This window comes from Thunnus albacares, chromosome 5 (genome assembly GCF_914725855.1).
Source record: "Thunnus albacares chromosome 5, fThuAlb1.1, whole genome shotgun sequence".
NCBI lineage: Eukaryota > Metazoa > Chordata > Actinopteri > Scombriformes > Scombridae > Thunnus > Thunnus albacares.
Window position 1 is genome coordinate 3,360,511 of NC_058110.1, and position 27,726 is coordinate 3,388,236.

Genomic DNA, 27,726 nt, shown 5'->3' on the forward strand with positions numbered 1-27,726 from the left:
TTAACAGGCAAATTGCATGGCAGCCTCTGCCATCAGCGTATGAATGTGTGTGTGAATGTGGCATGTAGTGTAGAGCGCTTTGAGTGGTTGGAAGACTAGAAAGGCGCAATATAAATGCAGTCCATTTCCCATAATTGAGTGGTGATAGGGTTCTGAGTCCTTAATACCTTTGATGAAGATTAATTAATCACAGATAATGTGAGAGAGAGAGAGTTCCAAGTACAGGGAAGACGAGTACAATATGAGCTCCTAGATTTGCATGTATTTTTGTCATTATAAATTGAGAAGCACAAAGTAAAAATGTGGACATCTTAAAGACAAGATCAAGGACAAAGTCAAACAAAAGCTAGCAGGAGCTTGTTGCTAGAAGAGAGGAAATGGGAAGAAAATCAATAAACAACAGATACTCAAAGGGGAGTGAGTAGGCCTACATATAACTAATGGAAGAAACAACACCCCTGGACTGTTGAAAACCTTAAATTCTAGTCGTTTGTTCAAGCGTTAAAAATAGACTACCAAAAATAACTTCGATAAGCCATTTGAGCTGAGGTCAAACTGTGATATTTGGAACCCCAAAGTGGCAGTTAAAATCAGTAGCAGCTAACAGTGGCAGTTGGAAGCTGCAATTTGAACTTTTATTCAAAGAGCCCTGACCGATGAGCCATTCAAAACAGTAACCAACCCTTCATCAACGTCATCAACATACACTACTCACAAGACATTAAAATGACACAGGGAGAAGCACGTTCAAACAGGTAGTAGCCAGAAACCCTTTTTGCTGATCTCTCTAAATGTGGAGAAATTAGTAATCTCATCCTCTACACTGACAGACCCGAAACCTGGCACAGAGCCATTATCAACCATCACCCTTCAGTGGCAAAGAAAGGGCAAACAAGGAGTACTGGCAGTTAAAGATCAGGGACCCAGAGGACTCAAACAGTATGATGACAGTTGTCAGTGTTTATAGAAGTGGTAAAGTCATGGTACAGTGGTATCTCTAGCCTTTCTAGGACAGTTTCCAGTCACGTAAATCTCTGGTCGTCACATGCTAATACACACAGGTACAATTGACCTGAGGACACAACAGGAGAGTGGCCCTGTCTCTTAGAGCTGTCACTGAGATGGTATGTCGCACCTTGCCTAACTCTAAGATAGTGATGTCCACTCTGTAACCCGGGAAGGATTTCCACCCACACACAATACAAAAAGTGAATGTCAGCATCTCCAGAGACTGAACTATAGCCAAATGTTCACATTGCCCACTACCCCTCTCTCACTGTACAAGATCTTTATGATTATGTACACCTCTTCAAGGAAGCAGTTCTACTGTTCACTTAGACACTGAGAGATGTCACACTGAACCGAAGACAGGAGGAGCAACACAACCCCCAACGCTCCAACAACAGAGAGGCATCTCCCGGGACCTGCCAACAGCATGCTGAAGAGAGCCTTCCAGCCCAGGCCCAAGTAGCAGCACCTACAACCACTACCACAGCATAGACCTCTGGAGAGCATCAGCCATACCCTAGTCTGCACAAACAACCCCAGACCCCTTTCGCACCACCACCACCACCTCCACTGCAGCAGCAGCAGGAACAGATCCAGCTGAGCCATCCAGGACATGCTGAGTACATTATACTCTCATCTTATGGGCCACAGTCATGGTCAGTGGTAATGAGCAGGTAGTGGTTCTTTAACAAAAGGTCTGCAAACTAAACTAAACATCATATGTAAGTTATAAACTTGAAATGTATGGTTTATGTAAATATCACATTGTAAATTTATTTAATGTTTGAACAGTTATTTCTGTCTTCTCTTTAAAATGACAATATGTTACAGTTGCAATGAAATCATTTAGTGTATCTGTTTGGAATATGCAACTTAGTGCAAAGTAGATGCCCCCACTGGTTGTCCCCCTAACTATAGAGAGTTAATAGTCGCATCAACAAAACTAAATGGAGTCACCCAGGGTAGAGACTCGGGGGAATGTTGATATGGTATAAGTCAGAACTACCAGACTCAGTAGAAATAATGAAAAAAGGGAGATATCACATTTGGTAAAATTTTAAAAAGATATTAAAAGATTCCACTGAGAAAACTATTTTTTAATTGCAATTTATATTCCCCCAATAGAATCTCCATATTTCAATGAAAAGATTTTCTCCACCATTTCAGGCCCAGGGATCTGTGCTTATCACTGGAGATTTAAATGCCACAACTGTTGAGGATCTTGACTTCACTGGTACTGAGTTACATCACTGGAGCTAACCAAAACTTTCCCTATTCAGCGGATTTTGTTTCCATTTGATCTGGTTTCTCACCAAAACTCTGATTATACTTCTTGATCTTTTAAAAGTGTCTGCCTTGAATATCAGAACAAACACTTGTTTTTAATGACTTTTAGTCGTTTGGACTAATATACAGTTGGGTATTACTTACTGGGCCTGATTCCAGCAGTTTTGAGCCACTGACAGCCACTGTGTAAACGCACAGCTGACAGAGCTGGCAGCCAGCAGAGCCAGTGACTAAAAGGAGTTAACATTGTTAGCGGCTTCATGCGAGTCATGCCACCACTTACCTCTCCATCTGCTGCCTGTTAGGGTTGCCTTCGGTTGAACCAGAAAGTTGTTGAACTGAATGAAAGAGTCTCTCTCTACACCATATTAGCCCAGTGCCCCAGCACCTCTGTGGCGGCAGGTGAGAGCACTGGCAGAGACCTGGAAGCCATGGTGCCATGGACCAAGACAACTCAATCCCTGACTGAGGACCAGTGGATTCAAATGGGAGCCAGACCCAAGACTCTCCTGTGTTCCACCCCAGGACAGTTGACACTGTGCACAATGGGTCATCAGGGAAAACATGGTGGTAGATCCCCCCTCTTGCTGGCTGTTTGACCCTCTGCCCTCTTTAAAGTCGCAGCCCTTTTGTTCATTCCAGGGTCAAGTCCTTTAACAGCTGGTACATCTACTCATCCTGTTTCCAGCCCCCAGGTGTTTCCTCCATCCAACGGGACTGGCTCCACCCAACAGTGGTCCCGGTCCTCAGTCTGATCCTACGAGGGTCATCATCGGGGCATTAGGAATGTGAAACCACAATCTTCCACAACTCTCTGTTTCCCTAGTGCTACTGTCAATAATATCTCTGCTAAAATCTGTGAGGTACTGGAAGCGAACCCCTCAGTGAGCACAGTAGTAGTTGATGTGGGTACGAATGATATTCTGCGATAACAGTCTGAAATTTGGAAATGTGATTTTATCCAGCTCTTCGACATTTTAAAAGAGTCTAGAGTGAGAACCTTCATCTCCAGACCAGTCCCCACCCTCAGCCATGGGATGGGGCATTTCCCCAGGCTTCTGAGCCTCCACACATGGCTCACTATTGTTCGCCAGGAGTAAGTAACCACACCATTTTACACCACATGGACAATCAACATGCCACTGACCAGCTTTGGTCATTCACCTCCTCATGTGATTGGCTACTGACCTCACATGAGCCAGGTACATTTTCCACTACCTTTCATAGCACTACTAGCTCCCCCTGCAGTAAGCCTAAGTATAGTAACATCCTAAGCTCTTACTCAATACTTCCTGTTGTAATCACTTCCAGATGTAACACCACATTAATTTATGGCATGAAATGTATTCATCTCAGATCTCTATGCACACATAAACCACCATGTACTAATCCATCCCTTAAGAGAACTCTGCCAGTGACCCTGTATATGGCACTTTTGAATGTCAGATCTCTTTTAAACAAGACATTTCTTATTAATGACCTGATTTTAGCTAATAATAGTGATTGCGTGTTTTTAACTGAGACATTAATCATTCATTTATTTTAGATGATTTTAACTTGCACGTGGACAATCAATCAGTTTTGCATTGGAATTTTTTAATTTGCTGAACTGTATGAATTTTAACATGTTACTCAGCCTACTCATAACAGAGGCCACACTTTAGACCTTTTAATGAGCCACGACCTGTCTGCCAATATCTCTTCAGTTGTGGATGTTTGCATGAAGAGAACCAGAGAAATTGTAGAAAAGCAGAAAGAAGGCAGAGAAAGAATAAATTAAATGTCAATTCTCAAATCTGTGAACAGCTGACCGTTTATAATAAGACAATTAAACATGCAAGACAAGCACACTTCTCAAAATTGATAACCGATAACCGGAATAACCCCAAAATCCTCTCTTCAACCACTGACCATTTAATTAAACCTGTTTTTATGAAGTCTAGCAGTATGTTTACCAACTCCAAATATGAAGAATTTGCAGTCCACTTCAGAGATAAAATAAACACTATTATATCAAATTTATGTCAGTGGCAGCCTATGAATCTTACAGTTTTTCTTCATTGCTTACACACTTTAACTTTTATGATTGCTTAAGCTCTATTTTAAAAACGGCTCATTTTGTCAAAACACTACACACAGCTCACACAACCACACACACAAGTAGCAGAACAGCTCAGATCTTTTGCAAAATGAAACACTTCATTCAAAACTATACAATAATTTATAAAAATCCACTTTTGTCACCGTATGGCACACACATGGTTCATATGATTCTGTTATGGTTCTATTTGAACCAGTAACACACTGCTGTGTTCAATCTAAAACACTTTTAACATCGCTACTTTTCTAATGATATAGTCTTGGTTTGATTTTTTCAGAGATATTGTTATAGTAAAGTACATGAATAAAATATTGATGTTGTGCATATAGTAGGCTACATTGTACTGATTTTACTGACAGTAAAGAAAAGTTTTTTTTCACCAAATTACTGTTGCAACAGTATATCTACCGAGGTTGGGCTGAACTCTCTGTCCATCGCTCTCAGTGTCAACCCATGGTTTACAACATGGTCAACCAATGTTGCTTGAATCTCATCTGATAAATTTGGTCCTCATCTTCTTTGTCCATGCCCTCATCCAGGTCTACCTCTACCTCTTCTTACCCCTCTTCCTCTGCAGGCTCCACCTCTCATCCTCACTCTCCCTCTTCCTCTTACTGCAACTTTGCCCTCCATATTTTTGGAAGACAAAAGACAGAATGGCAAAGAAGTGACATCAGGTTACATTTCCATGTCTAATGTAGAGAAGTGTGTTTAGTGTTTTACGAAAAGTGTGAGGCAAGGAATGTACTTATAGTTGTGCAGATCTGGGCTGAGGTTTCCTCCAGTGTCAGATTTCACTAACTATTTTATTTTTAATTTTAGTGTGTAAACGATCGTAAAAAACTGTAAAATCACCTAACTTTTGCTCTACTAACCTGATAGACAATTATAATTTGCTCGGCACATTAGACAAGAAGTCATATTGAATATTTTTACATATTATGAAGTAAGAGCTATGTCGAATTTATATTTGAAATTGTTTCTGAAAGATTATGTAGTCACATAACTGTTGCTTTAACTTGTATCTCACTATGGTACTAGATATCTAGATTGTTTGAGAACACACAAAGAGCACTAAATATTGTTAATTATTGAAGCAGTTGTAGACACTGTACAATCAATTACACAATCAGTAACAATTATACAAATGTCCAAATAAAAAAATACAAAACAAAAATATTAGCTTGTATTTTTGAAGCAAAACCATGTTGTTCAGCCGCCCTTTCTCCAAAGATTATGAACACAAACCAGACAGCTTTATTACCTCTTAAAAACAGTCAGGTCCCTAACTGGACACTTCCCTACTGTTACACCTCATTACAAACAAGTATGCTCATATAGATCTCCCAGAAATCTAATGGTCAGTCAATAACTTCAAACAAGGACATCCTTCAAATATAGCTTGTCTAGGTACCTCATGATCCACACAACTTCTAAGACAATAGGTTTAAGGCAAAGATATCACAACCTAACCCCAGAGGTCAGCAAACAACCCTCAGATAGAAACAAGTTCAAGAGTTGAACTAGCCTAGGAGTAGGATTTCTTATACCACAGTGTCACAGTGACATTACTTTACATCACATTGAATTGAGAACAAACACTATTTAAATCTTTCACATATCTAAATATTATGAGATAATGTTGAATGTTTGGTCTATTTATATATATGTACTATATTTCTTTTTGAATGGTTTGACAATATACTGTTGTCAGGAAGTACTGACTTTTATGAAATGAATGTATAATGCTAAACTGTTTCTGAGTGGTTTTACAATTTACAATTTAGTTCTCCAAAGGTTCACTAGTCTTAGAAACCTAAGCTGCCATTCTAGAGTCAAGAGAAATGTTCGGGGTGTAACGTGTAAAACACACCCAAAACTGCAGATGTCTTGTCCAAGCTGATAAAATCAAACCTCCAAGGGATGTACCTTTGAGCTGGTGTTGAAACACTCTAGACGCCTCTTTTCTTTTTTTGACTGAGTATGCTTGTATTTTAATCTTTTATTGAAACAAGTCGGTTTGTTTTATTTGTAACATGAAGTCTTCTGTTTTCACATGTAGTATTTTCCTTTTAAATTACACTGACCCACATGAAGGCTTACCCGAACCTGGACAAAAAGCAAGTGTTGTCAGATTAAACTTTATTCAGCATTAAACTAAGATTACAAGAAGCCAGCGAAAGCCTGAATCCAAACCTGGCTCACGTCTCTCTGAAGAAGACACAATACCCAACTGGACCCTGGTTGTCTGTTCTGCCAAAGTGAGGCGGTCACACGGACAAATAACCCTCTGCCAGGCACTTAAACTCTGTGACTCACTCCTTCACAGCGTTGCCTGGTAGCTTAGCTGGCAGCAAAGACTCATCAATGGCTCAGTCTGAAACAAGACTCATTCACAGCACGGCCCAAGCTGGGCTGCACCAACTTAACCTCATCGGTGACTCAACACTGCAGCTAACTCCAACTTAACCCAAAACAACGCTGGACCTGCCGAGATGACATCTCTGCAGCCACAAAGCTTCAACACAGTAGACATAAAATGGCTTTTGTGATCAACGGGTGATGTTGAATAACATTAAAATTAAGACGATAATTTTAAAGAGAAGTATGATAGCTTTCCTTAGCATTCCCCATTGCTAGACATTAGCCTTTAGTCACGCACGTCTAGCCACTATTTCTAAATGATTTTTTTAGGAATTATTTTATTTCTATTACCATTTAAAGGCCCTATTATTCTTTTTGTTTACTACCCTATACTTTATCATGTATCATTAAGAAGTTTAGCTATTAATAAATGTCTTCATTTATCCTAAGAAGTCGTTTTCTTTGAGCACAGCAGACACAGGACCCTATTTTAACAATCTAAAGCACACGGTCTGAAGTGCATGGCACAAGTGCATTTAGGGTGTGTCCAAATCCACTTTTGCTATTTTAACAGTGGAAAAATGTAACTAAAATGGCTGCCACGGCTTGTAGGAATTTCGTAGAGAGATCAAACCAAAACAGAATTTTTCATCTCATCAGGACCTATAAATCATATGCTGACACCCCTGAGCTATATCCAACAAGAAGTCCGCAATTAGCCTTTCAAAATAAGACTTTTCCTCAATTTTGGCTCCTGAACAAACGCTATCTCCTCCGAGGGCGTTAATGGTATCGGCTTCAAACTTTAAAAGATGACTTATGACACTGTGCTGAAAAAAAGTTGTTTGTAATAACTTGAATGGTTTGGATTTTATAAGCCCTGAAAGTTGCAGTGTCACATCACATCAAATGTACCCCTTACAATGTAAAACAATGGGGGAGGCATGGACTTTGTGTCAAACAGAGGCTTCTGACAACTAAAATATAAGTCTGACCACTTTCAAACCTGTATATGTAAAAATATTAAAAGATAGAAAAAACATGTAAATTCAAGATTTGTAGGTCAAAGACTCATTTAAAGGTCAAATGAAGTCTGTATCTAAAACTATGTGGAAGCAGTAAATGTTCAAAAAGGTGTGGGTTCACTCACACTCTCCATTCAAATATATGCGTATTTTTCTGTGTCCAGCTGCAGTTACTTATTGTCTCTACACACCTGACAGTACACATGTCAATCAAACTTTGTCCAGGTCATTGTGGGTTAAAAGTCTGTACTTTTCTAAAAATAGACTTGATGAAAATTAGGAAATTAATTTGTTTTAGACAAAAACTTACTATGCTTCCGTATTGTCTGTTTCTCTCTCTGTATTGTCTACCAATCAACACACATCAACAGGTTTGCATGATATTACATAGCATGTTCTCAACAACATAAACTACAACATGCCTTTATTTCGCAGGTGTGTTTGTTACTTTGTGGATGTTTTCTAGCTCCAAATAGCTTCATTACTTCATGCACTGTCCAAAGTGCGTATGAAGAAGTCCACGTCACAGCCCAACGTGCATGGGGCACGAGGGCCTGTTCATCGCTGCTCGCAGCTTTAATTTGTCATATTTTGCATGTTTGTGCACTGCTGCACATCCGTATGTGTGTAAAAAGCAGAGTGCACGTGCGTTGTCCACCTGCCTATGTAGCCGCGTATTACTGTCTTGATAATGCGCCCTTAAAATAACAGTGAAACACTGTACCATTGACTTAAGACCAGGTTTTTGTTGTTCAATAGCGCAATCGCTCTCTGCTGCCTCAAGATAGCAATGCGCCAACAATGCTCCCGATCACACCTCATTTTAAGACCAACATGCCCATGGGCGCACTGAGTGCATTTGCTATTTAAACAACGTGGGCGCTGGACAGGAAAATGACAACTGTGTCGGTCTTAAACTAACAAATACACTTGCGTCACGCTTGGAGCCTTGCTCCGGGCATAAGATAGGGGCCCATGTCACTGTTTTGAAAAGAACTCATGGTTGTATGAGACTGATTAATTGATCAAATTGAGAACTGAATTCAGGATTTAATGTTTCCTCTGGACATTAAAGATTTCCCAAAGGAGGTGGCGCCCATCAAACAAGGTAATTAATTATTAAATGTAGCTATAACTCCCACAGCCCATTGAATTGAATTGAATTACTGCTCACCTCCAACATGAGAGACCAAGACAGGCCTTTCGATGCTACTGTGACTGTGATGGTGCTGGCTGATACCAACGATTGCCATCAACCACTTCACAAGTAACACCAAGACCAGAATCACCAGTATCAATATTGTTAAAAGTAGTTAGTGTATATATCTTGTAGCAGGAGAGCAGTGTGTCATGAATGAGGTGGATGCATCATTGATGGTTGTTATTGTTCTATTAATTAATCACATGCATGGTAAATGAGTGTTTATTTTGTAAATCCTCTCAGAATGTGACCCATCTAGAGACAAACTGTTTCTTTTCCTTTTCTCATTGATTCTATTTGTATTGATACTCAAAACACTGTCAGTACTGATCTGACCACATCTACACAAAATGCAAGCTGCTGAAAGACTGGAGCAGCATGCACTGTTCAGCACCAGTAAATTGGAGAGCTTGTGCAGATGGGAGACACTGCAAAGGGATACCCACAGCTGATGGGTAATGCATGTGACAACATCAAGACAAAGGTACTGTGTATGAGAAGCTGTGCACATATCTTTCAGTGTGAAGTGTATTAGAATTAGAGGAGTTGGGACCACAAACATCGCTCCAAGTAGTAGTATGGTCTAAGTGATCAGGTGATGCGTTATCCTGCTTCTTCTCTTGTGTTTTTACTCTGAGAGTGGCAGACATTGTGAGGACAAACTTTACATTTAAACAAGTTTCCATATTATAAGAGTTAATCCACTGATGGTACTGTATATACTGATGGTACATATGGTACGTAAAACTTTGACCTTTTTTCCACAGCAACAATCAGTGAATGGTAATGGTTCAAAATGGCTTTATGAGTCAAAGTATAAGACCTTGTTGCATCCAACAGTCCTGCATCTAACAATAATAGTCCGTATAATTTGAATCAACCCAAAAATACAATCAGTCCAGTCCAGAGTCACTGTGGGTTAACCTTTATTTCAAGAGCAACTTAAAGACTAATCCATACACAACCATCATTAACACATAGACAATATAAAATAAATATTCACTATCACTTTCTTCATCACCAAATAAATACCAAATATGTGCAGCTCAGTATTCCCCGTGTATTGCAATGTACTCAAAATAGTTTGTAGAAATAAAAAGGAAAATCATATAAACAAAAGCACCAAAAAAGAAACATCTTTAGAAAATTATTTAAAAACTTTCAGTTACAAAATATTTGCACTTAAAAAGATCCCAGTATTTTAAATAAATAATAAGATATATAAAACAATTCATAGTTGATTTCTTAAAATATCTCCTCTTTGATCAGCAATGCAGAGGAAATGATTCCCTTCTTTTGGTTACCATTTAAAATCTTATCAGGTAGCATTTTGAAATAAAAAAGTTAATAGATAATGAATAAGTAAGCCAACAAATATAAATAATACAGCAGACATGAATAAATAAGTTGTTATTAAACCAACATTTGCAAAGGACTTAAATAGTTACACAGCAATAGTTAGAATTAATCTACAAACTAGTCCTGTAGGTGCAACATCACTATGGTCAAATTGAATACTATTAACATCATTGAGTGGAGATCGGACATGTTCACTAACTAAGAGAATCTGCTCAGCTCAGGCTGTATACTGCACTCTTGACTTTGTTCTTCTCTCTCTGTGCCGTCTGTGTACACCTTTAGATGCCTATACTTACAGTAACAATTTTATTCCAGTATGCTACCACACAGGTTACATCCACACCCTCATCTGTTCACGCTCACACCATCATAAAGCAACATGCAAACAGGAAACAAATGCAAAGAACAGATTACAAAGTTTCAAATGAGAAGAATTAATTACATACAGTATCTAAAGGGTTTGGAAAGAAAGATTGAGTGTAGTCACTGTGATGCCTCACTCCCCGTCCTCCTCCTGTCCATCACACTTCAATGCCCTTCACGGCCTGGTTGATGGACTCGAGCAGGGCCCGGTTTTCAGGGTTCTGGTAGCAGTCTTTATTGGTAAACATGTGGGTCAGGGTCTCCACATAACTGTCGAAGTTATGCTCTGACAGCGGCTCCTGCTGAACACAGACAAGTTCACAAGTCAGAAAATTGGCCACAAGGCCACACCTCATGCAGCTGTTTGCCCCCATACTCCTCTGTTGCATTTTTTAAATATATTGGTAGGGTGGGTCCTAGCTGAATTTGAGGGTGTTCTTACTCTGAGAGTTCAAGCACAGTAAGTTCAAGTCCAGAGTTGCAGGCTGCGTACAGATTGACTTTAACCCTATATGAAAAAACACAGCCCGCTCATTTATTTGAATGAGGCCAGTCTGGCAGTGCAGCAGAGATGCCGATGTAAAATCATCCAGCAAAAGAAAGCAGGAACCAGGCTCAACTTTTGCCGCAAAGTAAAGTGACATCATCTGGCAAGGCCCCACGTTAGCCAATCACATACTGTACATGCAGGCGCACATTCCTTATTGTCAAGATGAAAAGTAAAACAGCTGCCGCTGTCATAACTTTCCAGAGTTTTAAAGTCCTGTGTGTGAGTATTACAATCTGCTGTTCAGTGTTCAAGTGTCTGAGGCCTTCAAATTCATGGATTTGTTACTTCCTGGATTATATTTCAGGTGTTGCTGGTACTTGAAGCAACACACCACCACCATCACAGCCCATAGCAATGTTCTAAAGCAGGGCTGCCGTATTCACAAAACATCCTCAGGCTAGGAAGATTCCCAAGTCACTAACGCCTGGGACATACAGGATGCGTGAGCAGCACGTGTGCATCGCGGAACCTCTTGCTTTTCATTTTGGCGCCCATGTTAACAGGTTAGAGCAGCCACACAACCCGCGTGAGACACGTGTCTCTTTGGTTATGCTGATTTAGCTCTTTGCTTTCATGCACTTTACAACACTCACACAACACACACACATTCTCCACTCATGCATCACATACACTACTGAGACCACTGATTTCCACACTCCATACTTTAAATATTTAGTTTAATCTTTAAATTAGTTTAATTTAGTTTTGATAAACTTATCTTTTGTTGAAACTTTAACATTTAGCATCCCTTTTGTTGTGGCCACTTGAGCCAGGTCATGACAAAATGCAGTTTGGAGCTCTGACTTATTCATGCATCAGAATAATTCATCAAACCAAAAATAACCTCTTCAGGCCGCATTTTGTTTGACAGTGGTTTGACAGTGGTGTCAAACAAAATGTAAGTGTACATTAAATAATCCCTAACTGCAACAAATAAATGAATAAAGCTGATGTCATGGTAAAATAGGCATTGTAAGTAGAGTGACCTCATCAAAGCATGATTTTGTTCAGTCAACTGTAGAAATATCTCAGTGTCAACATGTAGATGGTGTTACAATATTTACTTTACAAGTCAATATTTTACTTAGTTTTGTTTCATGGATGAAATTTGTGACTGTGTATAAAATTTAAATAATTGTTAATGAAATCTACCTACCTCCTTAACCCCTTAACATCCACCCTTTTTATAGAATTTTTGCCTATTAGGCATACCCAAATGGAAAAGCTTATAACAGAAGAACTGTAAGGCCATGATGCATGTATTAGGCTTCATTTGACAAATGACATCCTCTAGTTTCTGGAAATGTGTTTGTTTAGCATGTGGCTAAAACACAAACAAAACTACATCAGTTCAAATAAGGCTCAAAAAAGTGTTTTTTGGTCCTCGTCTAGAATGAGTCATATTTGAATAACAATAATTAGGACATGCTTTATGCCAGAACTATGCAGAACACCATATATCTTCTACATCTTGTCAACCTGTATAAAATTCCAGACCTCTAGGCCTAACCTTATGGGAGCAAGGGAGTTTTAGTTTGTGGTGTCACTGCTGTCCCTGAACCTCTCCAATCATCTCCAATTGGCCAAATTGTGCCAAGATTGCTTTGACTCATTACTGTGTGATGCTACCGCTTACAACTGACTTAAGCGGATCGCCGGTAACCCAGTGGATGTTAAAGGGTTAACAGTCACTGTTACAGACTGGTCACCTGTTACAAATCCCTGTAGACATAGTCGGCCTTTCTCAATCTGCATTCTTTTCTGTACTTGTGTTCTTGTGTACTTGGGAAACGTCATCAGTCGCAGCCCAAGTACTGTTCCAATTCAAAGTCCACATCCTGCCAAATACAGACCAAATGCCTAGATGTGTACTTGCTCCACCTGTTTTATCGAGGATACATCAGGAGCTGACTTGTGTGGACTTGGGACAGCCAAGTATCCCAGAATGCTTTTCGCACCAATTGGCAGTGATGGTGGAGATTTTAAGCCAGGCAAAAAGCTGTTGTAATTTTCACTGTAGGACTGTTAATGTGACACTTAATTGAGTTTTAATATTTTTTCAGGCAAGAAAGTATCCATTTAGATTCCCAATATGTGGTCAGTTTATCCAAATAATGCCTATTTGGAAATTTGCTCTGACATTTTCGGAAATGCAAGGAGCCACCACCCGGATGACCAGCTGGTCATCTCAGCTGCCAGCAGCACGACTCCTGAGATGATCAGCCAGTCAGCATCTGTCATCATCCCAGGGAGAACATGATCTGATGAACTGATCTGTGCAGCTCTTTGATAATTTACTGCTGGCTCTAATGTCTCCGTAGCATTTTGGTTTATGATATAATTCCTTTTGGAAGATAAATGTTTGTTTGTCTGAATGTAAAGTGAAACGTCATGTTTTTACTGATCAGAACCACAGCACTACCTCTGGGGCTCTATATGTACAGATATCACCGCATTTCAATAAATATAAACATATTAAAATGAGCAGATCAGTCCAAATAAATTTCATTTTATTTTATTGAGCTACATAACAGTTTGGGTTTTTATTATAGCTGCATTACAGACTGAATAATAATAATTTACTGTCTATCAATGAGGTTATGTGTTGAAGCTGTGCTGGTGCTGTCAGCTAGTACACTGCTGTTCTAATTGCAGAATGACTGTACTGCATCCTCCTGTCCTCGGAAGTTTGTAATCCTGAGTCGAACTTGCCAAGTCTGAACTAGCAAGTACACAAATCCAAACTTGGTGTACTTGGTATTGAGAAAGGTCTAGTGAGTTGAGTAATTGATGAAACGTGATGTCATCCATAGCAATGGAGTAAACCCCACCCCTTCTCTGACCTCAGGAGTTCTCTGTTCCTTACTAAAAATTACTCTCAGCAGCTTTGTGAATTGGTCTTAAGGCGAAACTCTTAGTCCTAGTGGTAAAATAAGACTGTGAATATGGCCCCTGGTCCAGTAAGTATCAAGTCTTTTGTCTTAAAGAGTTAGTACTACTTACTCTTTGGTAAACATCTAACAATGGCTAAATCAGAGGTGAGACATGGTCAATGTTTTGCAGGTCCCAGGTTACCTCTCTGTCCCTCTCTCTTGTTAGCAGAGAGGTGGATAGATTGGAGAGTTTTATTGTTACTGTGTAGATGGTTTTGGGGACAACAGATGGCAGTGACATCGGCTACTGCTGGCCATTCATCAGTATCAGATACCTGATGTTGGACACTGCTGCCTGTTCATTGAGTTTGTGAGACATTTACTGAAGTCGATCTAATCTTTGCTATAAGTTCCAGACAATAACATTTGAACCCTTACAATTTGGGCACTATGGGCCCTTTTTAACAATTTAAAGCATATGGTCTGAAGCGCATGGTGCAAGTGCATCAAAATCCACTTCTGCTATTTTAACGGCAGAAAAATGGTCGCTGTGCCAGGCGCATGGTTCAAAGGGGTTGTCAATAGTCTCCTAATTAATGGGTGTGTGTGTGTGTTTTGGGCGTAAAATGCGATAAACCAATCAGAGTGTCATCTCCCATTCCCTTTAAAAGCCAGATGCACTTGCACCTCGGCGGATTGCTATTATGATGGCACATTTGCCAAGTAGTAAGAAGGAGCGCCTCTCTGCAGAGGAAATGGATCTGCTTGTGTGCAAAGAGAAAGGACATGATCCATAATGAGAGCTGCTCCTGGACCCTCCCGTGGCCACCCACAGACCACCAGTTTAAGGTCCTGGTTATTAATTTGTTGCAAATGTATTTTCAATTTTTGAATATGTTTATTTTATAATTACAGCGTTAGTTTTCTTTAAAATCGTTTTGTTCAGTCATGGAGTAACACCTAAAATCAGCTGAGTTTTAATTGCTGAAAGTATGGAAACCTGATCACTTTACTCTCAAAAATGTTAAAGAATATTTGTTAAATATTGTTCAAAAATTAAATCATTAATTTTAATCATGTAAAGAATCATTAACACAGTTATCAGGACTTGATCAGCTCTCCAAGGTGCTAATCCTGCTGCTGGCAGCAGCTAGAAGCTGTCCAGATTTATTTTAATCATTGTTTTCACTTTATTTCCTCATGTGTCCCTCATGTCCTCATGTATTGATGTAGCAGGAAAGTCGATCTGTGTCTGATCCGTTCTTGTCCATCTGTTTAAATACCTACATGTATTGTCATGATTTGGTCAAATAATAAGACAATTTTATCCGTCATTATTGCGATTAGTTAATTCTGATAAATATCATGACCAAGAATTATGACATGTATTTTTTAAAATATGTTGATGTACACTATAGTAATCTTTCACATTGTAATCCTTTTAATCTTTTGCATGTTTGGGCACTGCTGCACATCCATGTGTGTGTAAAAAGCAGAGTGCACGCACGTTGTGCACCCACCTATGCAGCCGCGTATTACTGTCTTGATAATGCGCCCTTAAAATAATAACAGTGAAACACTGCACCATTGACTTAAAACCACGTTTTTGTTGGTCAATAGCGCAATCGCTCTCTGCTGCCTCAAGATAGTAATGCGCCAACAATGCACCTGACCACACCTCACTTTATGGATCTTAGGACAGACAGATTGTAACCCTAGGACAGAGGTCTGATCGATTCCAATCAGGCTAAAGTGATTACCTTTGGTAGCCCAGCTCAAGCTTTTGGTTATATTTAATATTTATGGTTATATTTCTGGGTATTCAGTTGCTTATAAGATTGAGAGGATGATTACAACTACTATTTACTTCCACAAGTTGAGATTCTTCAAGACTGTGTGTACAGGGAGGGAATTATTTCCTAATGGTTTGTCTTCTTTTAAAACAACCCAAAAATCATTGGGTATACTCACCATAGTAGGCAGGCGGATGTTGGTCAGGCTGCGGATCAGAGCCTGACTCAGACCAGATAGCTCCAGGAACAAGGCCTCATTCTTCTCCTCGATCTGCTTATTCTCCTCCTCCATGCTCTTCAAGTTCTTCTCCATGGAAGAGATCTGAAGCAGAGACAGACACAGAACACTGCACTGAAGCAGCAACACAGACTGACATGCAGCAGAACCAGAGATAATCATTGTCATTGGCCCATCAGACAGATGTCTTGATAATGGCGGTCTATAGGGAGAATGCTTTTTGGAGAGCAGTTGATTTTGCAGTTTCAGTACCACGTTTGGCCACTGGGACAAACTGGCAGCAGGACTGAGTCACTGCACTGTGTCTGGCTCTACTAATGCATCCATGGTGCTGGTCTGTGTGGCATCAATTTCATCTCCAGACAAACAGCCTCATGCTCAGCCTGCTGGCTGTGTTGCTGTGAGCTGAACAGCTTAGCTAACCTGAGTGTGCAGATTCATCATGTCGGCCTCCATCTCTGAATTGGACTCATTCAGCTCGTTGATCTCCTTGTTGAGCTGCTTGATGTCCTCATCGTTGTCCAGAACTGAGTGAGAGCAACAACACACAGTTAACAAAGAGATTATCAAGACCACTGCCGCTTCTCGCTCCACAATTTAGTGGCTACAAGTCTATTTAACTTATCATTTTTGTTCTCTGGAACTTCTGTTTCTGTGGTCATGCATGTGATGTGTTGAGTGTGGTTGATGGACTTTTCATATTTTTAGATGTCTCCATGCTTTAGTATTAGCAGTAATAGTTTGTGCATTTTGAACACTATATTAAACAGAAGGGAAAGTACTGTGTCCTACCATCACTGGCTCTGAACTTGGCAGTGATGTACTCATCTCCGGGGAACTTGGCTCTCTTCTTGTTAGCCGATGCCCTGGGACAACCTGACAAACTAAAAGGAGCAGCTGATCAGGACATGGAGCTATTTTGTGCTCAAAAGGCTGAGATTTCTTATCAGAAATTATATATGTCAAAATCAAATTTCAAAACCGTCTTTAAATTATTTCAGCTGATACTGTGCTTACGTAGGATATAGGTAACATGGGGCCATGTAATCTGTCAGTACAGGAGCTTCTATTCATATAGAGGTGAGTGGTCCAGCAGCTCATTTTGCTCCTGGGCCACAGTCAGGTAAATCTGACCATGAATCTTGCAGTCACAGTAATGTGAAATAAAGTGTGAGCTGTGCTTGACATAATGGTGCTCTCTGTGTGATAAAACGCTCAGATTTTCAGGATACCTGCGGTGTGTCAGGAAACTGCCGTTTGCATGACCAGAGCCGTCGCAGCCTGGCGTTGGGCAGGTCGGGCCCTCGGTCTTGAAAGCCTTCCAGGAGAAGGGAGTGCCATTAAGAAGGCCCTCCTTCTGGCGGCGTGCTGCCAGCGGACAGCCGTAGGCACTGCGGTGGGTGGCGTACTTCCCACTGATGTGGCCTAGACTGTCACAGCCAGGAACTGGACACCTGGAGTCAGGAAGAGAAAAGCCCAACTGACTGGTAGGACTCTCGCTGAGGAGAAAGTGTCAAGTGGCTAGTACAGGATTGACACATGGATCCAAATCTGGTGTTTTAGTTAAATATAATAGAAAACAAAGATGAAGAAAAAAATTTACCAGGAATTTATTAAGCGACCACTTCTAAATGTCCCAGGATATTTCAGAAAAGATACATATCACATCAAATGTCTATGGGGAACCAAATGTAGAATTTATTAAATAAATAAAAGAGTTCATTAAAGTTAAAAAAAAATCACACTTAAAGTACTGTTTTACAGTTTTTCAAGTTAAAACAACAGTCAGGTGCCCAAGATCCCTTTCAAATGTGCTCTCAATGTAAGCAATGGGGGCTAAAATCCAGTGAGGGCCAAAATTGTCATTTTATGCAAAAATGCATTTAAAAGTTTATCTGAGGCTTCAGCAGCCTGAGTTAGTCATATCAAGTGGATATCTATCTATCTATCTATCTATCTATCTATCTATCTATCTATCTATCTATCTATCCATATTTATGGCCTTTTTAGCATCAAATTCTCTCTTTGTGTTTCCTTGGACAGTGTTTCCCTGTTGAGCTGTGGAGGAAGTATAGTAACAAAAAGAGGGACTTTGGGACTAAAAATACTAACATTGAAATATAACTATTTGATTTGACTCATTTGGATGACTGAAGCTTCATATTAGCTTCAGATAAACTTTTAAATACAGTTTTGCACAGAAGAAGGACTGTTGATTTCATCACTTTTATTGCAAGTGTGGTTATGCAGGGATCTGCATAAGGTCAGTATGAGCAGGAGGAATGATTACAGCAAGAAAAACTGTTTCAATGTACATTTGGGCACCTGACTATTGTTAAACCTGCAGTGTGGAACTTTTACATGTAAATGAATGTCTGTTACATTCAAGCACTTGCCAAACGAGTTCACACTGATTAAGCCAGATAAATCTCTCTGTATTTCACAGTACACAGAGTTTTTAATCTGGTGTCAGGTTTGACATTCCCACATTGGCCAGATGAATGCATACTGCGCAAGCTCTATGGGGAGAGCATGCACACTAGAGACGTCTGTCGACTGAGTGGCTAACTTCCAGTTAGCTCTCGGCTAACTTGAATGGGGATAAAATAATTTAATCATGCGGCTCTTCTAGACTTTCCAAATGATATCAGACCAAATGGATCAAATCCCGATAGTGAAACAAATAATTTTGTGGGGGTTGTGTGACGCTCAAAACAATTTATCCGCCATTTTACAGTTGCAACAGTAGCGACGGAGGAGGCTACGGTGGAGCCTATGACGTGAGCATGTGTCATTAGTGTTTTTGTAAGTACTCTCACTGCCAGAAGGGGGAGAAAAAAGTCCGGCACTCCAGCTTTAAGACAGGCTTGAAAAAACAATCTTATTTTTCTCTCCTGTTTATGTATGACTTTCTCTTTTCATGTGTTAAATCTTCAATCTTCAGCCATGAGGGAAAGAAATGACTTCATGAAATTAATTCCTCAAATTATCAAATTAGGACACACTTTCATACATCTGGCTTGTTATATGAGAAGAAACATTTAAGAACTGTAAATTAAAAGGCTGAATAATGTTTATTTTGCCCCTTGTGTTTAAGTTTTGGAAAAGTAGTTTTTTCCATTCAGCAGACAACATACTGTGTAATACTTGTTTTCAATCTCCTCCCATCCCTCTGGCATAGCTTTCAAAAGCAATGACTTTAAGTTTATTTTGTTGTGCACTTGCTGAAGGGGGTTAGCTCCAAAGTTAGCGACCTAACCTGAAGACACCAAACAGAGAAATAGAGAAATGTGTGGCTGCTGAATCTCCCCACTTTTGCTCAGTGCACACCCAGCTAGATCAGCCGGACCAAACGGTACAGAATCCTGGCTCCATCCCAACATCCCGGATCAAGCTATCGCATTCAATGGGTGGACAGTGTTTTGCGCCGACAGAGCACAAGACTCTGGTAAGAGGAGAGGAGGCAAACTCTGTGTTTACATCAATGATGCTTGGTGCTCAAACGCAGTCAAAGTGGATGGACAATGTTTACCAGATTTTGAGTATTTAATGTTAAGATGTCAACCATATTATCTGCCCAGAGAATTCACCAGTTGTTTGTTGTTGCTGTTTACATTCCTCCAGATGCAAATTTTAAAAATGCAGTACAGGAATTGTATGAGGTCATCAGCATTCACATGACAAAACAACCGGATGTCCACATCCCCACCAGGGGAAGTAATACCCTGGACCATGTTTATATGAACATTCCTGGCAGCTACAAAGCCCTCCCTTGTCCCATTTTGGTATATCAGACCATATTTCCCTGCTTCTCCTGCCTACTTACTCTCAGCTGATAAAAAGGGTCAAACCATCAGTCAAACTGTTAAAGTATGGACAGATGAAGCTATAGCAGCTCTACAGGACTCTTTTGAATGCACAGACTTGCACATGTTCAGAGATGCCACCACCCAGGAGAACCATATCAATCTTGAGGAATATACATCAACAGTGACATCATACATCAGCAAATGTGTTGATGATGTGGTGATCACGAAGACAATAAAATCATTACCCAACCAGAGAGTCTGGATGAATGGAGAGGTGAGGGCTCTATCCAGAGCCAAAAAAGAGCTGCCTTTTGGTCAGGTGATAAGGAAACATACAACACCGCCAGATCAAGACTGAAAGCTAGCATCAGCATCACAGAGAACCTGTCATGGATATCACACATCTCCACCCTAGTAAAAAAAAGCTCAGAAACGACTGTACTTCTTAAGGAAAGTTAAGAAGTCAAAATTCCCATCTCAAGTTCTTGTTAACTTTTACAGAGGAGCAATAGAAAGCATCCTGGCTGGAAACATCACAAATTGGCATGGGATGTGCACGGCCCAAGACAGGAAGGCTCTACAGCAGGTGATTAAAACCGCCCAGAACATCATCAGTATGCATCTACCAGCATCGGTGATATCGGTGAGGTGAGGAGCCTGCACAGAGCCCAGAGGATACTAAAAGACAATATCCACCCCAACCATAGCCTGCTCACCCTGCTGCCCCCTGGCAAGATACAGAAGAATCCGCTGCCATACCACCAGACTACAGAGCAGCATCTTTCCTCAAGCTGTGAGACTCCTCAATTCGTCCTCTGCACTACATTATAAAAAATAGTTTTATTTTTATGAATTATTATTTATTAATCCATTTATATAATTTCTGTTTTCGTGAGTAGCATTAAGGGACTACAAACTACATTTCATCATACAGTCTTGTGTTGTAAAATGATAACAATTTAATCTTGAATCTTGAAATGACTTAAAACAAGTCGATATCTTTCAACGTTAGTCTTTTTAGTGCCAAAGTCCCTCTTTGTGTTACTATACTTCCACCGCAGCTCAACAGGGAAACACTGTCTGAGGAAACACAATGAGGGAATTTGATACTAAAAAAACTGTAAATGTTGCAGACATCCACTTGATATGACTAACTCAGACTGCTGAAGCCTTATATAAGCCTCAGATAAACTATTAAATGCATTTTTGCACAAAATGACACACTTGTGTGGACACACTTTGGATTTTTGCCCCCATCACTTACATTGAAAGCACATTTAAAGGGAATCTTTTAATAGCTAATATGAACAGTAGGAATGATTACACCGAGGAAAACCTCTTTCAGTGTTCATGTGGGTACCCGACTGTTGTTTTAAGACAGACTTAAAAAAAGACTAGGTCAATACCTAGTATGTGGCTTGACCATGTATGAAAGGCTAGAGGGCTTTTAATTTGAAACGACGGATACAGGAAGTGGTGACACATGGCGACTAAGCCCCCAGGAAATGCACCGGGCTTTGACTGAAGCCAATTTGATATAGGGCCTTTCTCAAACCAAGTACGCCAATTTTGAACTTGCATACTTGTTAGTACAGACATGGCAAGTTCGACTCGGGAGTACAAACTTCCAAGAATGGGAGGGCACAATACGACTATTCTGCAAAAGGAATAGCAGCGTACTTGCTGACAGCACTATCTCAGCTTCAACACAACTACTTTGACAAAATAAACTCAACTCAAAGCTGCACTAGCACTTTTTTTCTCACAAAAAACCTCATTGACAGAGAAATGCAGTAAATTATGTTATTCAGTCTATAATGTAGCTATAATAAAAATCCAAACAGAGTTGTAGCTTAATAAAATAAAACAAAATGTAATATAGACTGATCTGTTCATTTTTAAAACATTTATATTTATTGAAATGTAGTGATATCTGTACATGTTGAGCCCCAGAGGCAGCACTGTTGTTCTGTCCAGGAAAAATATGAAGCTTCACTTCACATTCAGACAAACTAATGTGGCAGCTGCAATTGTTAGATTTCATCTGTGAGACCAACATTTATCTTCCAAAAGGAATTATATCATATATCAAAATGCTACAGAGACATTAGAGGCAGCCGTGAACAACCAGGAGCTGCAGAGATCAGTTCATCTGTTCATGTTTTCCCCTGGATGATGATGGATGCTGACCGGCCGCTGTTGCGGTCCAGCCAAAAATTGTGAATCTATCCTTTAACTTGCATGAAAAGTCAGCTCCTGTTGTTCAGTACTTCATCATTACAGCTGTGGGGCAGTGTCAGTCAAACTTTATCCAATACACATGCTTGGCTGGTTAGAGCTAATGAGGGATTGTAGCTCACCTTAACAGCTCGGAGTCTTCCTTGTCATCCTTGGTGGGGGTTGATTTGATCCCACCCTTCTTTGCTCGTGGGCATCCAGACAGACTGACAGAGAAGAACACAGAGGAGCAGTCTCAGCACAGTCTGTTCAGAGCTACCCAGATGATACACCAGTCAGAATGAAGAGCTCCTACCTTCTATGTGAAGCGTAGTTTCCAGTAATGTGGCCTGATCCATCACAACCTGGAGTCGGACACCTGAGACACACACAGACGCTCTCTCACTTTACATGCTTACACAACCAGTACACTGCAGGCACAAACCAGTTAGCTTCACTAAATTATTAGAGCTCACTGTTGTTGGTTTAAATTTTTCAATATTGGAATGAGATATTACTAATTTTGACTATTTTCTGTCAGTGTTAAAAGGAGAGCAGGGACAGAGTTGTAGCTGCAGACTGAGTGCTCAGTGAACATGTTGGAGTTGAGAGACAGGAGAAAGCAGACATACTTTAGTTCAGCTGTGTGGGCAGCCATGAGGGTCCGAAGTGATTTATCAGCAAGAGGACAGCCTGACAGACTGGAAGATAGGTTAGAGAGAGAACGTCAGAAAAACAAGCCCGAGAACATGACGTCTTGAGTATGAGTGAGGGAAAGAGCCAGAGGAGGACTGGGCAACACACACACAGCAAGGACAGGAGTTACTTTATTATCCGATCTCTACAAGTAGTGTAATAGTTGGGAAGGCAAAATGATGAAAGATGAACGTGTGTGTGTGGAGTCATCAGAGTGATGATATCAGGTGAAAATGAAACTGGAAGATTTGTCACTTTTGATCTGAAATCCTGCTTCAATGCTAATGACAGGTGGGAAATCCTCAGAATTCACCTGCTCAGTAAGCTGAACTTAGGACATAAGGTGAGAGTCATGTTCCCTTCCATCCCCCCGTCTGGGTGGTCAGCATGTTGTAGAAACACTGAGGTATGTGGGTTTTTATGTTACAGTAGCTCTACTCTTTAGAACTGAAGAGGCCATTTGAATGAAACCCCTTCAACTATAGCTCAGTAGATTCTTTGACTTTGACCGATGCTGTCTGAACAACACATGAAATCACTTTAAAGAGAACTCTGACTGCAAGAAACAAAACTAAAAGGCAAGGTCTTATGGAGGGCAGATCTTTATACCTAGAAAAGACTTTTGCCAAAATATATTCTGTTTCTGATTAATGTTCTTATTTTTTCTTTTTTTTCAGTCACTTCAGTGTACACGTCTAACGCAAAGCTGCAATTTGTAACAACATAATACACATTCTATGATTGAAAAGGAGTAGGTAGAAAAAAAATCTTATATTACCTACCCCCTTCTCAGTGTATGCACTTCAAAACACACTCATACACTCATCAAGACTAAACACGGATGTTACCTATTTAGTTCCCATTTAGTTCATATTGTCCAAATATTTAGTCTCTATGCATTTTCTTAAATTTTATAATAATAATAAATAACATTTGAAATGATACCCCTGCAAATTCCACAGTGAATGTCACATCTGCTTTAATGTAGTGCGTACATATGGTGTTTGAAAATATTTCCTCATCATCTGATCTTAATACAACAGTCTGTTGGTACGTCCCCTTAAATCTGCCTTATTTATCATTTTTATTATCATTTTATTATTAGTAGTGTAATGTTTTATATGAGTCGTATATGTGTGGCCTCACACATCTAAAATAAGTGTAAAAACAACATTTGAAGTGCCTTGTTTATAATTGCCATACTTTCTGTCTTTATATAAGCTATGTAAGGTTTCAAAGAGAGTTTATGGTCTATAATTACACCTAAAACTGTAATTTTGGATATTCTTTCAATATTAATTCCATTTAAAGATATTATAACATCTATTTTTAACATCTACATATTATAACAGATATTATAACATCATCAACATATCAAAACCATAAATTTGGTTTTACATCAAACCATATCTTAAGCCTAACCATTTCCTTTTATCTACATTATCCTAAAGTATTTTTAATCATCTCCAGAACAAAAAAATAATATCATCAAACCAAAACAAAATGCAATATAATTGATACTTCCAAACCATTGTTCATACGTAAATTGAAAAGTCTGGGGCCCAAAACCGACCCTTGCAGGACTTTACATTTCACCTTCATACATTCAGCTTTCCTAGCAGCATACTGTACATATTTTCTTCACTCTCCTTACTGAAGTGCTCCTTATGCATTTTTAATGGTGTTAAATATCAGAGAACAGCCTGTCTGTGTGCTCTTCTGTAAACCAGCAGCCTGCAAAGACTGTGCATACTGCATTTGGGGGCGTGCATCTAGTGTGATAAACCGACAATTTCACTAATTGATTCATTTCTAATATGAGATACTAAAAGTAATTCATGTGTATTCATTTGTATGAATAGGATTTTGGAGGCTGGAGCAGAAACACTCTTGTCCGTCAACTTTCTAGTTTCCAACATATTGTACCTAACACAGCTGCACATGGCTTATTTGAACAGAAACAGGGCTTTTTGCCCAACATTTTCAATAACTGCACTTACCATACCAACCCTAATTAGTGACAAGTAGTGGTACTCATTTGGACAGAAATCTCCATACAGGTCTGATTGAGCACTGCATCATGCTCAGCTACGTTTTCACAGGCTGCTATCAGATTTGAAGTGACATATTTTTTTGTGATAACCAGTTTACATTATTCCCACCAAGAAATCCTCAAACTGGGAAGCTGTGGTCACAAAAATTCGAATCACTAGAATAACAGCTAGGAGCAGAAATTAAAGACATCGCACTTTGACCTAAAAGAAAATCATCTGTTTGTGCAATCACACTTTAGATTTGTAAAGAAAATCAAAAGTTTGTCTGTCAGAGTGCAGGTCTTACCTGCGATGTGATGCGTAGTTGCCAGTGATGTGTCCACTACCATCACAGCCTGGGGTGGGACATCTAGAACCAAGACACACGCTGACAGATCAGTCCATGGCCTTTGAACAGGGACATTATACTGACATGCCAAAAAAAATTTAGGCTTTTGATATTTAATTTCACTTCTTCCTGTGGCGACTCTGAGCCTAATGTCATGTGTTCACATCGTATGGAATGGATGGTGGAAAGATTCCCATGTTTAAAACTTGAGAGAGTACACATTTCCCAACAAGTCAATGTTAAACAAACTGCATTCATAAATATAACATTATATCCATTAAATTTGAATGAAAGGACCTTGAATGATGGACTTTGACTAACGCAAGGCGTCCATGTTTGTTTGTCTTGTAAGGCCTTTCTGTATTATCAAACTCCAAGTCAAATATACTTGAGTTTTCTCAAACATAAACATGACTTGGATGTTGTTATGAATAGTACTCATACATTTGATAGATTGATTGTTGGTGGTTGACACTTGCAGGTCCCATTTGAACTCTAACCAGGCTTTGGGAGCCAGATGTATTATAATATAAATTTATAGCATCCATATCATTAATTCATCACATGGAGCTGTAAACCAATATCAGCAGTGATATAAGTTATGTCAGAAATGTAATCAATGGTTAGTTTATTTGAAACCGACTTTACAGGGTGTTTCACAGTTAAGGATACAATAAAAAGAATATTAACAGCATAGTAAATGCTAAGAGTTGTGACTTACACAAGAATCTCCTTTTTGCTGTCTTTGGGCTGAAACTTGACCTTGAAGCTGCTGGTGGTGACCTCACCTGGGTACTTCCTATCCTCCAGGTTTTCCTGGTCCTCCTCCTCACCGTCAGATGACGTGTATGAGGGAGCTGTATACTCCACCTGAAGAAAGGTAAGACATTGGTGACTTGGAGTCTTAAAAAAAACTCAGGTACCCACAAAGGTAATTCACCCAATGCATGACTTTGTTTTTCAAATTAAATCTGTATTAACAAAGGTTTTCTAACATTGCATAGTGGCATGAATGGCACAAAACAAAAACAAACAGAAAACAACATGTTGGGTAGTTCATTCACATCATTCATGCGGTCCCCATGTTGTTGTTTTGAGTCTGTAGAATGCCAATTTTTCCCATTTTACTTCCAGTTGTGCATGTCAGCATAAAATACTAAAAAATAATAATATTTCAACCAAATATCTACACATTCTTGAGAGAAATTAGAGATGCTCTGACATACAACTCATAGGAACCTTATATCCTTGTATTTGTTGTAACACTTTAACTACCATTTACCTCATCATGGTCCTCCTCCTTGACTCTGCCTGATGTGGTGAAGTCCAGCGGCCCCTCCCAATCTGGCTGAGTCTGGCCCTGAGACAAAGTGGCTCCGATATGTTGAGAGGACGAGGATGAGGATGATGAGGGCTCTGGAGACTGCATGCCCTCCCTCCTGGTCTTCTTCATGCTGAGGTCCAAGGTGCCATTCTCGTCCACTTCGATGTCCAGCTCCTAAAGGGTTTAGATGCACAGTCAGGGCAAGTGAAGTGATGAAAATATCAGAGAACATGAGAAAGCTGCGCAGTGTGCACTGTTGAAACTGTTGTAGTCTAAATAAGTCCCAAGCAGAGTGTGACTGAAAGCTAGTGTACCTTGGTGCAGGGTTCCCTGGGCTTGGTGCTGAGGGTCTCAGGTCTCTCCCAGCAGCGGGTGGACAGGTTCAGGATGGCTGTTGCTGCCATGTGGGCTGCCTCAGCGTCTTGGCTATAGTCATACCCACTGGAGGATGAAGCGCTCTTAGAAAAGCCTCCTGGCACACTGTGACTGGGGGAGGAGGCCTTGGGGAAGGATTTAGCTGTTTGGGGAGGAGGCACAGTGAACTTACTGTAAAATTTAATACAATTTACCAGCTGCTGTGAAGTAATGCTACTATACATGTGCTGCTAAATGTGGCTAAACTACTGCTGCTAGTAGCTTAAAGGGTAGGTTCACAATTTTTCAAGTCTGTCTTAAAACAACAGTCAGATGCCCATATGAACATCGAAACAGGTTTTACTTGCTGTAATCATTCCTCCTGTTCATACTGTCTATTAGATGGTCCCCTTCTGTGCTTTCAGTGTAAGTGACAGTAAGTCACTTTGCCTCCTTCAGTGATCAGAAGTTTTTCTGAAGCTTACATGAGGTTTCAACTGTCCAAATGAGTGAAATCAAGTGAATATCTTCCAAAGTTGCAGCCTTTTATTGCAAATGTCCCTGTTTTTATTATGATCTTTCCACCACAGCTCAGCAAAACACACAAAGAGGGAATTGAATACTAAAAAGGCTGTAACGTTGGAAGATGTATACTTGATGTGACAAATTTGGACGGTTGAAGCCCTGTATAAGCTTATGGTAAACTTTTAAATACATTTTTACACAAAATGAAGACTAGATTTTGTCTCCCATCACTTACACTCAAAGTGCATTATGAAGTG

The 27,726-nt window shown here is 39.9% G+C and overlaps 1 protein-coding gene across 5 annotated transcripts in view; it reads right to left on the reverse strand.

The window, feature by feature from the left end:
* Window positions 1-9,895: 9,895 nt before the first annotated feature.
* myt1a (myelin transcription factor 1a) overlaps window positions 9,896-27,726 on the reverse strand; it is a 47,002-nt gene continuing 29,171 nt past the window's right edge. For 3 of the 5 annotated variants that reach the window (XM_044352796.1, XM_044352797.1, XM_044352794.1), the window contains exons 12-23: window positions 26,905-27,107; window positions 26,549-26,764; window positions 25,988-26,136; window positions 25,225-25,287; window positions 22,821-22,889; window positions 22,505-22,567; window positions 22,332-22,415; window positions 17,395-17,616; window positions 16,955-17,046; window positions 16,586-16,689; window positions 16,103-16,246; window positions 9,896-11,010 (exon numbers count right to left, since the gene is read on the reverse strand). In XM_044352796.1, the coding sequence (XP_044208731.1) occupies window positions 10,867-11,010; window positions 16,103-16,246; window positions 16,586-16,689; window positions 16,955-17,046; window positions 17,395-17,616; window positions 22,332-22,415; window positions 22,505-22,567; window positions 22,821-22,889; window positions 25,225-25,287; window positions 25,988-26,136; window positions 26,549-26,764; window positions 26,905-27,107 (1,553 nt within the window). In that variant the 3' untranslated portion in view covers window positions 9,896-10,866. The remainder of the gene's footprint in view (window positions 11,011-16,102; window positions 16,247-16,585; window positions 16,690-16,954; window positions 17,047-17,394; window positions 17,617-22,331; window positions 22,416-22,504; window positions 22,568-22,820; window positions 22,890-25,224; window positions 25,288-25,987; window positions 26,137-26,548; window positions 26,765-26,904; window positions 27,108-27,726) is intronic. The other 2 variants (XM_044352795.1, XM_044352798.1) reach the window with 2 other exon arrangements.